Source organism: Embiotoca jacksoni, unplaced genomic scaffold, assembly GCF_022577435.1.
Source record: "Embiotoca jacksoni isolate LCO1_2020_lvr unplaced genomic scaffold, fEmbJac1.0.p SCAF_26, whole genome shotgun sequence".
NCBI classification, from domain to species: Eukaryota; Metazoa; Chordata; class Actinopteri; family Embiotocidae; genus Embiotoca; species Embiotoca jacksoni.
The window spans coordinates 6,245,762-6,258,885 of record NW_027185377.1 but is presented as its reverse complement, the minus strand read 5'-3'; the positions used below and the strand labels follow the sequence as shown (position 1 = coordinate 6,258,885).

Here is a 13,124-nt window from a genome sequence, read left to right as displayed (position 1 = left end):
CTTTAATTGGACGCTTTTTTTATGCCATGTCTTGTTCTAAAAGGGCTCCTTTGTTTTCCCTGAGAGAATATTAAGAGGGAGTGATGCCACCTTTAAAATGAGCTTACAGGGCTGCAGCTGGCTCACCATGCAACTCCCAATAAAGAGACAAGCAGCTTTTCCCTCAACCATGAGCAGCCGCTGGTGTGAAATTGTTAAAAAAAAGAAAAATGACCCATGAAAGTCACCCTTTTGTTTCAGAATTATTCAGAGCCACAGAGTTTTACACTCGCAGGATTTCTGAGAGCAATTATTTAAGTCTGGGATTTTTTTTTTTAATATTCTACCAGAAATTACACTTGGTCTCATGTAAAAACAAAGAGCCTAAAAAGAAGGGTCAGATTCATTATCATGAATTTTGCAGTGGAATAGAAAAGAGAAACTGGTTTCAAATGTTTGTATCAATGGTAGTTGTTTCTTTATTATGGAGAAACATTTTAACTTTTTTTTCTAGCACTGTCATTGCACAACAGTTCCACTTCTGTTTACTTTATCAATGGTATGTATTGTTTAGGCCAGGGGTCTCCTATCTTTTTTTTTTTTCCCTCCGAGAGCTAATTTTACCAAATTTAAGTGTCCGAGAGCTGCTCATGTTTAGTAACATTTTATTAACACAGCTGAGCTCCACCCAAACAAGCTGAATAAGCTTCTTTTATGTGAACAATAATAAATAGATACTCAACACACATATTTAACTAGTAGCTACTGGTTAGAGACCCCAGGTTTATGCTAAATTAGTTGTCAGATAGGAGTGAAAGTAGGCATCAACCAGCTGGTCTCAACGCTTGGATTACATATTTTGTTCAGTAACTACTTACTTACGACTCCAGACTTTGTTCCGAGCATGAGAAAAACACACACTTACTTCCCCAACTATGTTTTCCTAATCGCATCCCGTAGGTTAACTTCTATTTAGTGCCTTTCCCCACGAGCTATTACATGTCACTTTAAGGACTGAGAGTAGAAAGCGCACAACGAAATCTCTTTTTAAAAAAAAAATTATTTTCCTGAGGGCGGTTATCACTTTTCTCCTCATGACGTTATCTCTGTTCCTCCCTTTCCTCGCCTTAAATGCATCACCAGGCCTGTGGGTGACTCTGAAGCTGCTTCCTGGAGACATCCATCAGATAAGGAAGGACTTCCCTCACCTGGTGGACCGATCGACAGCCGTGGCTCGCAAGATGGGCTTTCCCGAGATCATCATGCCAGGTGAGATTGTTTTAAAGGGCCTCTCCCCGAACACTTTACTCTTTCAGAAAGTCATTAAAAAAATTGTATCTACTACTTCGCAGGGGAGAGATACATGACAAAACATACCATACCTCATTAAATATGTTATTTAGCCAGATGTAATGTTCACGTATGCATATAAAATGTATAAACCACGTAAAGACCTCTCACTTCCCGTTTCTCGTTCCTAAAGGTGACGTGCGAAATGACATCTACGTGACTCTCGTTCAGGGGGATTTCGACAAGGGGAGTAAGACGACGCCCAAAAACGTCGAGGTGACGATGTCCGTTTACGACGAGGACGGCAAGAAGCTGGAGGTACGACCGAGGAATATTAACTTCCTGCTTTGGTATTTTTCCTGGGTTCAGCTCACTCTCAGCATTCAGGACACAAGTGCTGCAGCCAATCGCTCTCTCCGACAGTCTGTGATTTACCAGGCTTTCTTTAATCTCGCACTGCTCAGCGCGCTGCTTAACTGACCAGGACTCCTATAAAGCAGTGTGATACACAGGCCCGACTGCATGCCTTTGCCGCCTGTCAGAAGTGACACAATGCAATATTGTTGCTTTGTGTTTGATAGCCTTCAAATTTGACTCGCCACTGTTTGAGCCCGTTACAGACCCAAGCCCGGTGGACAATGATGAGATATGTGGAATCAGCATTTTCTTTCTGGTGTAATTACCTCTGCTAATGAAGACTGAAAATGTTGTAAATCTATTTGAATGAAATTAAGAAATGAAATGTCTTGGCACAGACATTACATTTTGGTTAATCATATTTTGGTGGTGGTCAGCAATTAACTATTTCAATTTCAGTCATATCTTTTGGAGGCCTTCAATATGACTAAATATGACATCAAATTTTGCAGTTTAATACCTTGAATTGCACTGAATTCTTTCCATAAAATCAAACCAGTAAGACCACAAATAATCAAGTATGAATCAGTATGTAGGTGGTTGATTCTAGCTCTTGTTCTGCAGAGGTCATCAGTTAAGGGATGATATTTGAGGTTTCGAGCAGTTGGACATGAGCATGTCTGCAAAAGAGGACTGTTGTGACTTTTGGTCACATTTCTATCTGGATTTTTGGGGCCACAGTTGGCACTCAGTTAAGGTACCTAATATTTAGTTTCATGGATTTTGTTCTAAATTCACTCACTTTCTGCTGTTAACAGTGTATATGTTCTTACTTGGAGTGAGACTGAATAGAGGAGTGTTTTTAGTTGACAGATCTGCGGTTGTGAGGAGTCTTCCTTCGAACAGTAAATCGGAAGAGAGCTCGATCACCCTTGCCTGCGTCAATTATATTGACCCCCTGGGTTGAGGGGCTTACTTAATGATTTGGCCCAGCACGCTGAGGAAGTGCAGTTTAGTGCTGATTATACTGTAACCGCAGCTCTGAAGTAGCACCAAGGAGTGATGAACATGTCTTCCGTCAGATGGTACAGGATCTTTGACTACAGACTTGCTTGGTTGTCTTGCTGCTTGACAAGTAAGCTCATGTTAGGTTCATTGTTTGATGTTGCAATTGCAGTATTTATCATGCAGTACACTGACAACCCTATTTTTTTTTTTAAATATCTTGTAAGAAGAGGATTAATCTCCTTTTTTGTTGCAATTTTATTTATATTGTAGGATTAGGATGCCATGTGTCCATATAAATATTTACCAACAACTACACAGTGTTTTATTATAGTATAACCCTTTGCATATATTATATGCATGAATAGGCTTTGGCACCTCCAGTGGAGCGAACAGGTTGGACTGATTTTCTTTCTCACGCTGGTACCACGATGATGAGTTATTTCACTGATACCAAAACTAATAGGAGAATAAACTTAAACAAAAACTGCTATAAAAACCTGAAATTGATCAAACTTCTCAGTCAGTGTCAGTAGAACATTTGACTGTACATCTGTATTCATGGCTGTCAAATCCTCTGGGATGTGATGATTAGTCGGTGACAAAGGTCAACAGTGATCAAGAGACATCGATCAACTCGAAAACTTGTGCTCATGTTAGTCTCGCAGTGCCGGAGCGCCCTTCAACATCTCGTCTTATAACTTCTCGCATAAATGCTGTATCTCATCTGTTCAGCTCTCCAGGGATCAGCGCTAATTGGTTAAATTCTCTCTCTTCCTTCCTGGGTTTTAAGTGGCTGAAAGGAAATTCGGTTTCTGAGATGAGAGGCGCTGTCACTTCTACTCTGTCACTTTAATGCCTGAAGCAGTTTCAGTATGATCTTTGATAGTAGAGACGTTCCTTTTAGTGCCCCTTAACCTCAGGAAGCGAAAAAGTGTTGTTTTGATCGCACCATTTATGTCATAACATAAAGAAGCCTTCATATACTGTACCAGACACTTGAAATATCAAAATGTAATTGTTCAATTAGAGGCTAGTTGTTTTTTTTAAAGGTTTACTTTGCAAATTTTACTTTTTGTGGCTTCTCTGGGTGTTTTTCTGTCTCTATCTCAGGCTTCCTCCATTTTTTTACAGTCTCTGTGGACTTTGACATCCTCCCTCTCCTTCTAACAGGATTTGTGATGCGAGAGGCTGAACAGTGACTTCCTGTCACCTTGACATATTAGCACACCTCCAAAAAACCCTCTCACCTGCAGCTAGACCTCAGCCCTCCCCCCCCACTCCAAAATCCGAAACTGTCAGGAATCCTGGCCGCAGAGTTGCTACAGCTAGCACCTGCCCCCCATGTCTGCGCAGCATGGCTGAGGGGGGATGGGGGGTGTTATTATATGTAATTGCTGGTTGTCAGAAGCCATTAGTGTAGGAGTATTTCAGCAGCAGTACACTCGCGGGCCAGGGAGTCAGCTGGAGTAGTGGGAGGAAAGGGGTGGGCTGGCTGAGCACAGATTGATAGAAAACAAGGAGTGCGTGCCATCCGCTGTTACTGCGTCCCTCGTGCCAAGTCCCCTCGTGGGGCGCATAGTATTTTACATACACACCCTGACCTGTTGGAGAAACGCAGGGGACCCACGAGGAAGACCAATTTACATGGTTGGATTCATTCGCACCAGCTGGTGTGCTTCCCTGTGCCTGGCCTCCCCGCCACTTCCCGCTGCATGGGAGCCCCTGCAGCTCCTTCTTTAAATAATTGATTTCTAATTTATTTCTTACTTCCACAATGATGTCATGAGATTGGCAGCCGACAGGTGTTCATGCATAAAGTGCATCAACACTTTTAAAGGCCATTCTGCGGGATTAAAGCTTTCCTCTCTGGGGACTATATTTTATGAAAGTGCTAGTCGATTTTCCACATGCTGTGAGTGTGCTGTTTTGACTGAGTGATAATAGTCCAGTCATCACGACTTTGCCACTTTAAATGGACTTAAAAGCTAAGAAAGCATAACCAGTTAAAGTGTTTGATTACTTGATAAGTGTGTGTCTTTTTTCTTCTGTCTTCTTGTCTAGAATGTGATCTTCCCCGGGGCTGGAGATGAAGGTATCAATGAGTACAAGTCCGTCATCTACTATCAAGTGAAGCAACCACGGTGGTTTGAAACAATAAAGGTGTGTATTTGTGCTTACTTCTACAGCTTTACTATTTCTTCTTTTTCGCCCTTAGTTATTCTTTTCCACCTTGACTCCCATACCACCCTTGAAATGAAGAGATGGTCAAAATATTCTGAAACTGTTCCTTTTTTTTTTTTTTTTTTAAATCATACAGCGAAATAAATAGTTAACGTGGTGCATCCGATTTGTGTAGAAATGTGAAGTTATTCATCAGTGACACTAAAAGACAGCTTTACACTCATTTTCTACAAAATCACATACACTTCTTCATGTCATTAAAATCGGTTTCGTGAGTGTGTGTTTATGGTATGGATGTCAAAGCCTCCCTTTCTGTCTCTTATCTCAGGTGGCTATTCCTATTGAAGACGTGAACCGGAGCCACTTGCGGTTCACCTTTCGCCACCGCTCATCACAGGACTGTGAGTATAAATGTCAGATGGTGAATAATCAGTATTGCAGATGACCAGCTGCACAATTGGCCGCTCGTCTGTCCGCAGCCAACATAATGGAAGATGTCCAATCCAAGCAGATGTGTTGCACAGTGATAAATACTTTGAAGCTCAGCCTTTGTCACATCAACTAGAGGTATTAGTCTGCCCCCTGCACAAAGCGGCATCACGGAGTGGCTTGTCAGAGACTACAGCTGGGATGTGAAAAATGCCGGAGGGGACTCATTTGTTTGTTGGGACCAGCGTCTAGCTGAATGCAGCCAGTGTTGTTTGTCCTTCTGTTTTTTTAACATTCATTTCAATTTTGGGGGTGTAAAGGTCAGGGAAGCCTGCTACTGGCAATCTTGCCACCCCATCTGCCACATAGCACATGCCTTCCCTCCAGCAGCAGCTGTAGTGCTGAGAAAAGTTTTTTTTTTTTTTTTAGAAGGAATGAGGAGCCATGACAGGTGTATGTGTATAAAACAATCAATTCATATGGCACAGAAAAAACTTAGAGGATATCAACATGGTAAAATACATTTTTTTTCCCCTAATCTGCAGCTGCTGTCATCTTCTCGTTCCAAAATCCTCCAGCCATGTTTGCTTCTCACCTGCATGCAGGTGGTTTGGAGGAAATTGCCAAGTCTCAGACCTCCATGCTGGTTTATAATCCACTTGGAGAGCCTTCTTGTCATGCTCGGCACCTTGCTTCTCTGGAGACTAATGCTGTTACGAGGCATGCCTTTGAAACTCTGTGACTCTGTTATCTCGCCGTAACGGTTACTTTAGAAACTGGCTCACCTCAATTGACTCTTGGACTGCAGTGGCATGCTGATGCAGCCAAACTTTAGCTCTTCTCTCACAATTGACAATATAGAGATATACTGAAAAGGTGTAATGGCTGGATTATTTTGGATTGCATTGCACTGCGTTGCCTTCGATTCCCCTGTCAGTGAGTGTGTTCACAGCATACGGACACAGAGTCATATCAAGTCCTGTCATACCCCTCCACACACAAATCAAACTTTAACCAAGTTTCAGATTGTGTGCATCTGCGCTGGCAAGCCACTTCTGGCACTGCCTGAGTTACCTCTGTCGTTGAAGGGGAAGCCACTTTGATTTCTGACTGCTTGCAAATACCATAAAAGCTATTTCAGTTTTATCAGCTGGATTTAACCTCTCCGTTTGATTACCGGAAATGATAAGACGACTTATCCTCCCTGTCACTGTGTCTTATCTCAATTTGCAACAGTTCATTTTCAAAAGCAGGATAGTGCTTGATGTAGATTTTTGACACTGTTTGAGATGCATCCATGTGCAAACCCTGAACCCACCTGGTTCATCAGTGGTTTTGTCATTTCATTATATTAATCCTTGAAAGGCAGAATTCGTATATCAAAGCATCTTGAAATATAGTGTTTACATTCTATTGGCAAAGCACTTTCCTGGGAAAATAATAAAATCCTAACCTGTCTGCATGTGATGTGTTTCTGATGAAGAGCAGCTCAGAGGTAGCCTGCCAGGCCGGGAAATTGCCTGCCTCTCCTGTCATCTGCCTCTGTCCCTCCTGCTTCCTCCTTCCTGTGCTCCTAGCAAGAGCTGAACTTTTAAGTAGAGATGCACAGTGACAGAGCTGCTCATCAAGGCCACTAGTGGAGCTCATGTCCTCCGTATTTCAGACCCGTGGTTGAGAATTAGGCCGGCTCTAACACAGCACATCAGACTACCACTCTAACGTTGTCAGGCCTCATCAGACTGATGACTGCTATCACAGATGCTGCCTGGGCTGCAAAATATCCCTGCCATCTTTTCACATCTGTCATCATGCCACTACCTGGCGAGCAGGATGGAGGGTAGGCTTTAAAACGTAGCGCAGTACACGCATACATACATTTGAAGTGACAGCTTACCTTTGAGCTGAAAGCCTGCAGAACTTCCACAACAACTTGACTTTGATTGGCTTAAAGAAGTAGCTCTGTCCTGAAAGTGACCTTTTTCCACCCCAAATTCAGAGTTTTGAGCTCTCTGTTCTCCTCAAGAAGTCACTAATACGTTTGGTAATACTCGGTGGCATGCGTACAGTGTTTTCCCTCCACTGGTTCCTCTCAGCCCAGCAATTATTCACCCGTGAGGATGCAGGCAGCAAACCAATGAAGGGATTTATGCAGATAGAATGCGTGATATACTTCGATGAATCACGACTCCCTGCACGTAAATTAGAGCTTGTTGATCCACAATGATGATATATGAGGCCCTATTCAAATGCTCGGTTACAGGACAGGAGTCATAACTCTCTTCCTTGTTTATGCAGTGCTTCCCTGCCCTCAACACAAACTGTCACACGTATGTGTGTGCACATGCACGCAAGCAACAAGCATCTTTTCTCCACCCGTGCGGAATTATACAAACTGTTCAAGTGTTCAAGAGATCAAGTGTTTATTCATATGCTAACAAGAAGTGGACACACAAAACCTTAATTCAAACCTTTTGCTTGAATTCTATTTTTTTATTTTTTTTTTATTTAAAATGAGCAAATATGATCCTAAAAAAAAAGCACATATTGTTAAATTATGAACAAATCAATTGTATCATACAATCAAGATTTTACGTCATTGCAGCTCCCACTCGCTTACCTCTTTACCTTGAACACTTCCCTCATAATTGCTCTGAACAGTAAAAAAATTAAATAAACAACCACTGCACAGATAGAATCATCGTATTAATAAAGAAATCTGAAGGGAAAGGTAGATTTTTGTGCCAACCTGATTCAGGGCCTGTTGTGCTGAGATTGGCATTTGGGATTATCTATTTTATCAGCCTGCTAGTTTGTTAATGACTTGTTGTAAAGTCAGCAGTGCTGCATGGTTTACTGCAATGGGATTTTGTGTTCTTTAAGATTTCCTAAACATGCACGCTGTTCATATAAACATGTTGCACACGTGTGCAAGATTTGGTCTGTTGGTTTGCAAATTTACAAGAATCCCGAATGGACACTTTTGTGCAAACACAGCAAAATCAAATATATATGAACACATGGTCAGTCTCAAATTTAAACAACAACAGTTATCAACATCTCCTCCAATCTGGGGATTTTCTGTCTTCCTCATGTGTTTCTTTTCCTCCTCCTGCAGCCAAAGATAAATCCGAGAAGATCTTTGCCTTGTCTTTTGTCAAACTAATGAGGTATGATGGGACGACTCTGAGGGACGGCGAGCACGACCTCATCGTGTACAAGGTAAGCGTAAAAATATCCCGTTACATAGTTAGAAGTCCGCTTGTTTTGTTCTGGTTTCTTTGTTACTGGTTGCCTACGCTCGGCCCACGCTCCTAGTGACACGTACTATCGTATTAGTAACTGCCTAATAACTGTCAGCCTTCGGTGCCTTCTGTGGGAAATTGTGTAGTTGGTACGCATCCACCCACACAATGAAATGAAGTTACTTTCCAATTAAAATCCTTTGCATAATGATACCTTTGTGTTACGGTGCTCATTTATGTTAATTAAAAAGTTAATGTGAGCAAAATTCCCCCCCATCAGATTTTTCTTTGTCTTAATTTTTTGGACCACTGTCATCAGTCAAAGAGTTTCATTACTCTCGCATGCAAAAACTGTCAGAAAAAGAAAAGTTATTGTGGTGACGGTATACCCATTTTAAAACACCCACAGCAATGGAACATAGCAATCTATTACACATAAACATCCATCGTGATTTCTGCTGATTAAATGACTGAGTCTTATTGTGGAAATCCAGGCAGAAGCAAAGAAGCTGGAGGACTCGTCTCTGTACCTGAACCTACCTTCCACCAAGCTGGAGCTGGAAGAGAAGGGCTACTCTGCCACGGGGAAAAGCACCCAGAACCTGGGCACCTGCACCATCAGCAAGGACTCCTTCCAGATCGCCACTCTGGTCTGCTCTACCAAACTCACACAGAACGGTAAGAGCTGCAGTATCTTTTGCCATCTGTTGTATTTTACCCTTTTCACCACATAGAGGCCCCTTTTCCCGAAGATTGAATTGTACTTCTGCCGCAAGACATCCAAACATCTGTGAGCCGACACAGAGAAGGGGGTTGTGGGTAGCCATAGTCAGATGAGCAGATGTGCAAACCTCCCAAATCTCAACCCTGTGAAATGCGACTTGCATATCAAACAGGCTGATTGATACATCCTTTTGGGAGCTCTTTCATGTTCAGACGTACTTTTCAACATCGAACTCCCACAACTGATGTTTCCGTGGAACACCAGAAACCAACTTCGTAAATTATATTGACACATTTAAAAAACAAATTCAAAATAATGTGGTTGTTTGTTTATACCAGTGTGAAATTGATTTCTGTTTCCAGGATTCTGTACATTCTGGTTGGCTGTGATTGGCTGTGTTATGAAGCAATCATTTCCACATTTACTCACAAAAAGAAGAAGAGATTTTTCTCTGCATTTTAACCAGGTAGACGCTCCACCTTTGAGCCTACTTTGGACCTCTGACTTAGACAAACACACACATTATCTGCGCACAGTAAATGTATATCGCTTAAAGTAAAACTCCAGGACCTCTGTGTTTCTTCTACCTGGCCTTTACATGTGTCCAAACACATTTTGGACACTTGGATGGGTTTTCCTGTCTCCCCCTCACCTATTTTCTCCTCATGTCAGTCTGTCTCACTCAATAGATTTCAGACCGCTGAGCGAACGACAGCTCTGCTCTGTTTACTGCTGTCAATCTGGCTGTATTTTTTTTGTTTTGTTTTGTATTTTTTCTTCATTTCTTAGGGTATTGAGAAGATCTGCACTTACTAAGCTCAGGAAATCCCCGTCTCTCACCTGTGACTCATGCTTTAAGGATTTTAGCAATTTGTGTTCCCACTTGTTTATAAATCCTTATAAGCAGCAATGGTATTTCTTAGTGTGAACTGTGTGAAAAACTGGTCAAATGGTCATTGGCCAAATGCTAAAACAAAATGGCTCAATTTCGGGCCCGCGGCCCAAGTTTGGACTGCACCTTCTTTATTTTGGCCCATTATGGCATTTGACAAGCATTTACTTATTCTCCTTACTCTTAAGTGCTGTAAAATTTAATTTTTGTGCAGCTAAAAAGTACACAATACGAGTTTTATGGCAATGTACAGTAAAATGCTGCTAAGCTTCCTTATTAAATTACAATGACCTACATCTCACCTCCGAAGAATTATGGTATTCTCACTCTCTCTCCTGCTGATGCTCATGTGCTGTTGGTGTATCTACGTCACTGACTTTGAGCTGCCAGTTAAGATGTGAAAGATCAAGGCAATAGCACACTGACAAGGGAAAAGTTATGCCGTTTTTGGACCAAATTTTCTGCAAAATAATCAAATTACTATGACGCATTAATAATTATTATTAAATTATTCAACATTTTTATTTTAGATTTAGAATGTTCAATATCAAATGCAAATATATTGCATTTTAATGCAATGTAATTTCACATAGCAAACATTTATTTTTGGCCTGCAGCCCTCCATCCAGATAAATTTCCGGCCCTTAATAGGAAAGAATCTGGAAACCTCAAAACAAAACCAACCTAAGTTTTATATATCCTTCATTTGATGTGTAGTGCTTCTTTGTCTTTTGGTATGCAGGACTGAGCCACCATTTTAATTAAAGCCATAACGAAACCTCCTAATTCCACTCAGTGTTTTTGGCCATGGTTTGAAAAGAGTGAGAATGAGGACACAACAGATTCACTGCAGGCTTACTTTGACTGAAATTGAAATTAATTGTTTTACTCGCCCAGAGCAACGCCCTGTTTGAACAAGGGTATGCACCATGCCCTTATGTTTTTTTCATGGTAACGCAAAGATAATTTTAAATAGTTGAGCAAGGGCAAATGAACAGGAATGCTCAGAGGGAATTGTTGAAGCCCATTGATGTGTGTGTCCATAATCCTTTGATTAATCATTGTGTAGGCTCATAAAAAAATTCTCCCGTCTTTAGGCGTTAAATATGAAATAATGTATCTGAAATGTAAAACCCTCCTTCTAGAACTATGCAACCTTGTATTTTAGTAAGGAAAATAAGATCAGAGGAGGTCAGTAACCTCGCGGTCTTATGACTAAAATCAAATCTCAGAATCTTAAAATTTCACTTACATGAAACTTTCTTTTTTGTCCATAATTTTATATTAGTTTTAACAACATTGCTTACAAAAATGAGTGATCAAAGGGAATTGCAATATCGTTATTACAAATGTGATGGGGAAAAACTTTGGGTTACAGTGGTAACCCCGGTTCTCTGATAACATGAGTGCGATATCTCACTGTGGGGTACGCCTTACAGTGAGATACAGAGTGAATGTTTGAAAGAGAACCTCAATTAAATAGTCGAAGGTTTGGCCAGCTTGTCTAGATGACTTTAGCTAAAAGCTAAAAACATCCCAACCCAACATGACAGTGAGAGTCCTAAGAAATCTATGCTCTACATCTACAGGATTGGGGGACGAAATTGAACCGGGAGTTATACCGTAAACTATAATGGATGTTTACAACAGGTACCTTCAGTAATGACTTTATTGTTCACCATTATAATGTCAAAATAAGTTTACCCGACCTGGAGGTTTGTTTTAAAACCTGTACGATCGTGTCACTGCCCCATCTGATTTAGTTTCAGAAATGATGCCTCATTACCAGACATCAGCAATCAACTCACCGAATAAAATGTTATTTTCACTGAGAGGAAGAACAATCTGTACTTTGAAAAAGATGATCCACGTTGTGATAAACCAGAACTTGGGCTTTTTTCCATCCATGGCACAGCACGACAAATGAACCTGATTCTTCAGTAAACACACACAACATTGTTGGTTTGGCAATGTGAATGTGATGGACACAGCATATGAGGTTACAAACTCCTGAGTACTGTGACTTCAGTGTCTCTGCTGACATTACGTGACTGTAGGAGCTGCAAAGGTTTTGTGCCTCTTGCAGTTAAGGAACCACCTCAGCTCCTCGTTGTAGGATTACAAAACACGCACACACACACACACACACACACACACACACACACACACACACACACACACACACACACACACACACACACACACACACACACACACCACAGCACTGTGGATCTTGATGGCCTGACTTTTTTTGAAACATATGATTTTCTTTATCTCTCTCTGTCTGCATCACTCTTAAGTAGAAATCTTTTCTCTACCAGTAGCCATACTAATGCAGGTGCCTTATGTGACCTTGTGCTAAATCTGTGCTGTCTAATAAAGACGTGCATGGAGGAAAAAAAACAAAACGTACTCTTTGCTGTTGCTCTCCTGGAGGTTGCCCCGAGGACATGCACAGCAAACGTTTTATAATGCCTCATTATTGAGGTCACTGCGGACCCCAGAACGACGGGAGAATCTTGCTGTCTGCATGTAATGTGTGATAGAGGGGAGGCGTTGCATGCTGTTACAGTAATGTTCCCTTTGAGGGTTATTAAGTTGAGTCTGCGGTATCAGTTGTCATTTAAATCCAGTTGTGTGCCCTCCTACTCAGCTCAGGGGGGTGGTGTTGTCAGTGAATGAGCAGTCTCGGTTACAGAAGAGGAGCCTGCCCACACTGATTACACTTGGCAGAAACCTAATATTAGAAGCTCAAACTTGTCCCTGCCCGTATGTAGATGTGTTGTATTGGATCCATTCTCTATCCCCATTCGCCCACCCTACCTTCCTCGCTCTTCCTTCTCTTTTTCCCTGTGTGAGAGCGACGGGCAGCAGCGTGTGTCCTGGTGAGTAGTCGTTCTCGTAGAGCAGCTCCACTGTTGATGTTTACCTGGCACTTTGTGGTGGCAATTTGCAAGGTGCTTGGGGATCAGACAGGCTCGTCACTGCGCATGGACTTTGAATAAACAGAGAGATGTGTGTG

At 41.6% G+C, this 13,124-nt stretch overlaps 1 protein-coding gene across 2 annotated transcripts in view; it reads left to right on the top strand.

Moving 5' to 3' along the window:
• dock1 (dedicator of cytokinesis 1) overlaps positions 1 to 13,124 on the top strand; it is a 174,254-nt gene that overhangs the window by 32,636 nt on the left and 128,494 nt on the right. For both annotated transcript variants that reach the window (XM_069160370.1, XM_069160369.1), the window contains exons 13-18: positions 1,123 to 1,248; positions 1,463 to 1,587; positions 4,696 to 4,794; positions 5,144 to 5,216; positions 8,360 to 8,463; positions 8,981 to 9,164. In XM_069160370.1, the coding sequence (XP_069016471.1) occupies positions 1,123 to 1,248; positions 1,463 to 1,587; positions 4,696 to 4,794; positions 5,144 to 5,216; positions 8,360 to 8,463; positions 8,981 to 9,164 (711 nt within the window). The remainder of the gene's footprint in view (positions 1 to 1,122; positions 1,249 to 1,462; positions 1,588 to 4,695; positions 4,795 to 5,143; positions 5,217 to 8,359; positions 8,464 to 8,980; positions 9,165 to 13,124) is intronic.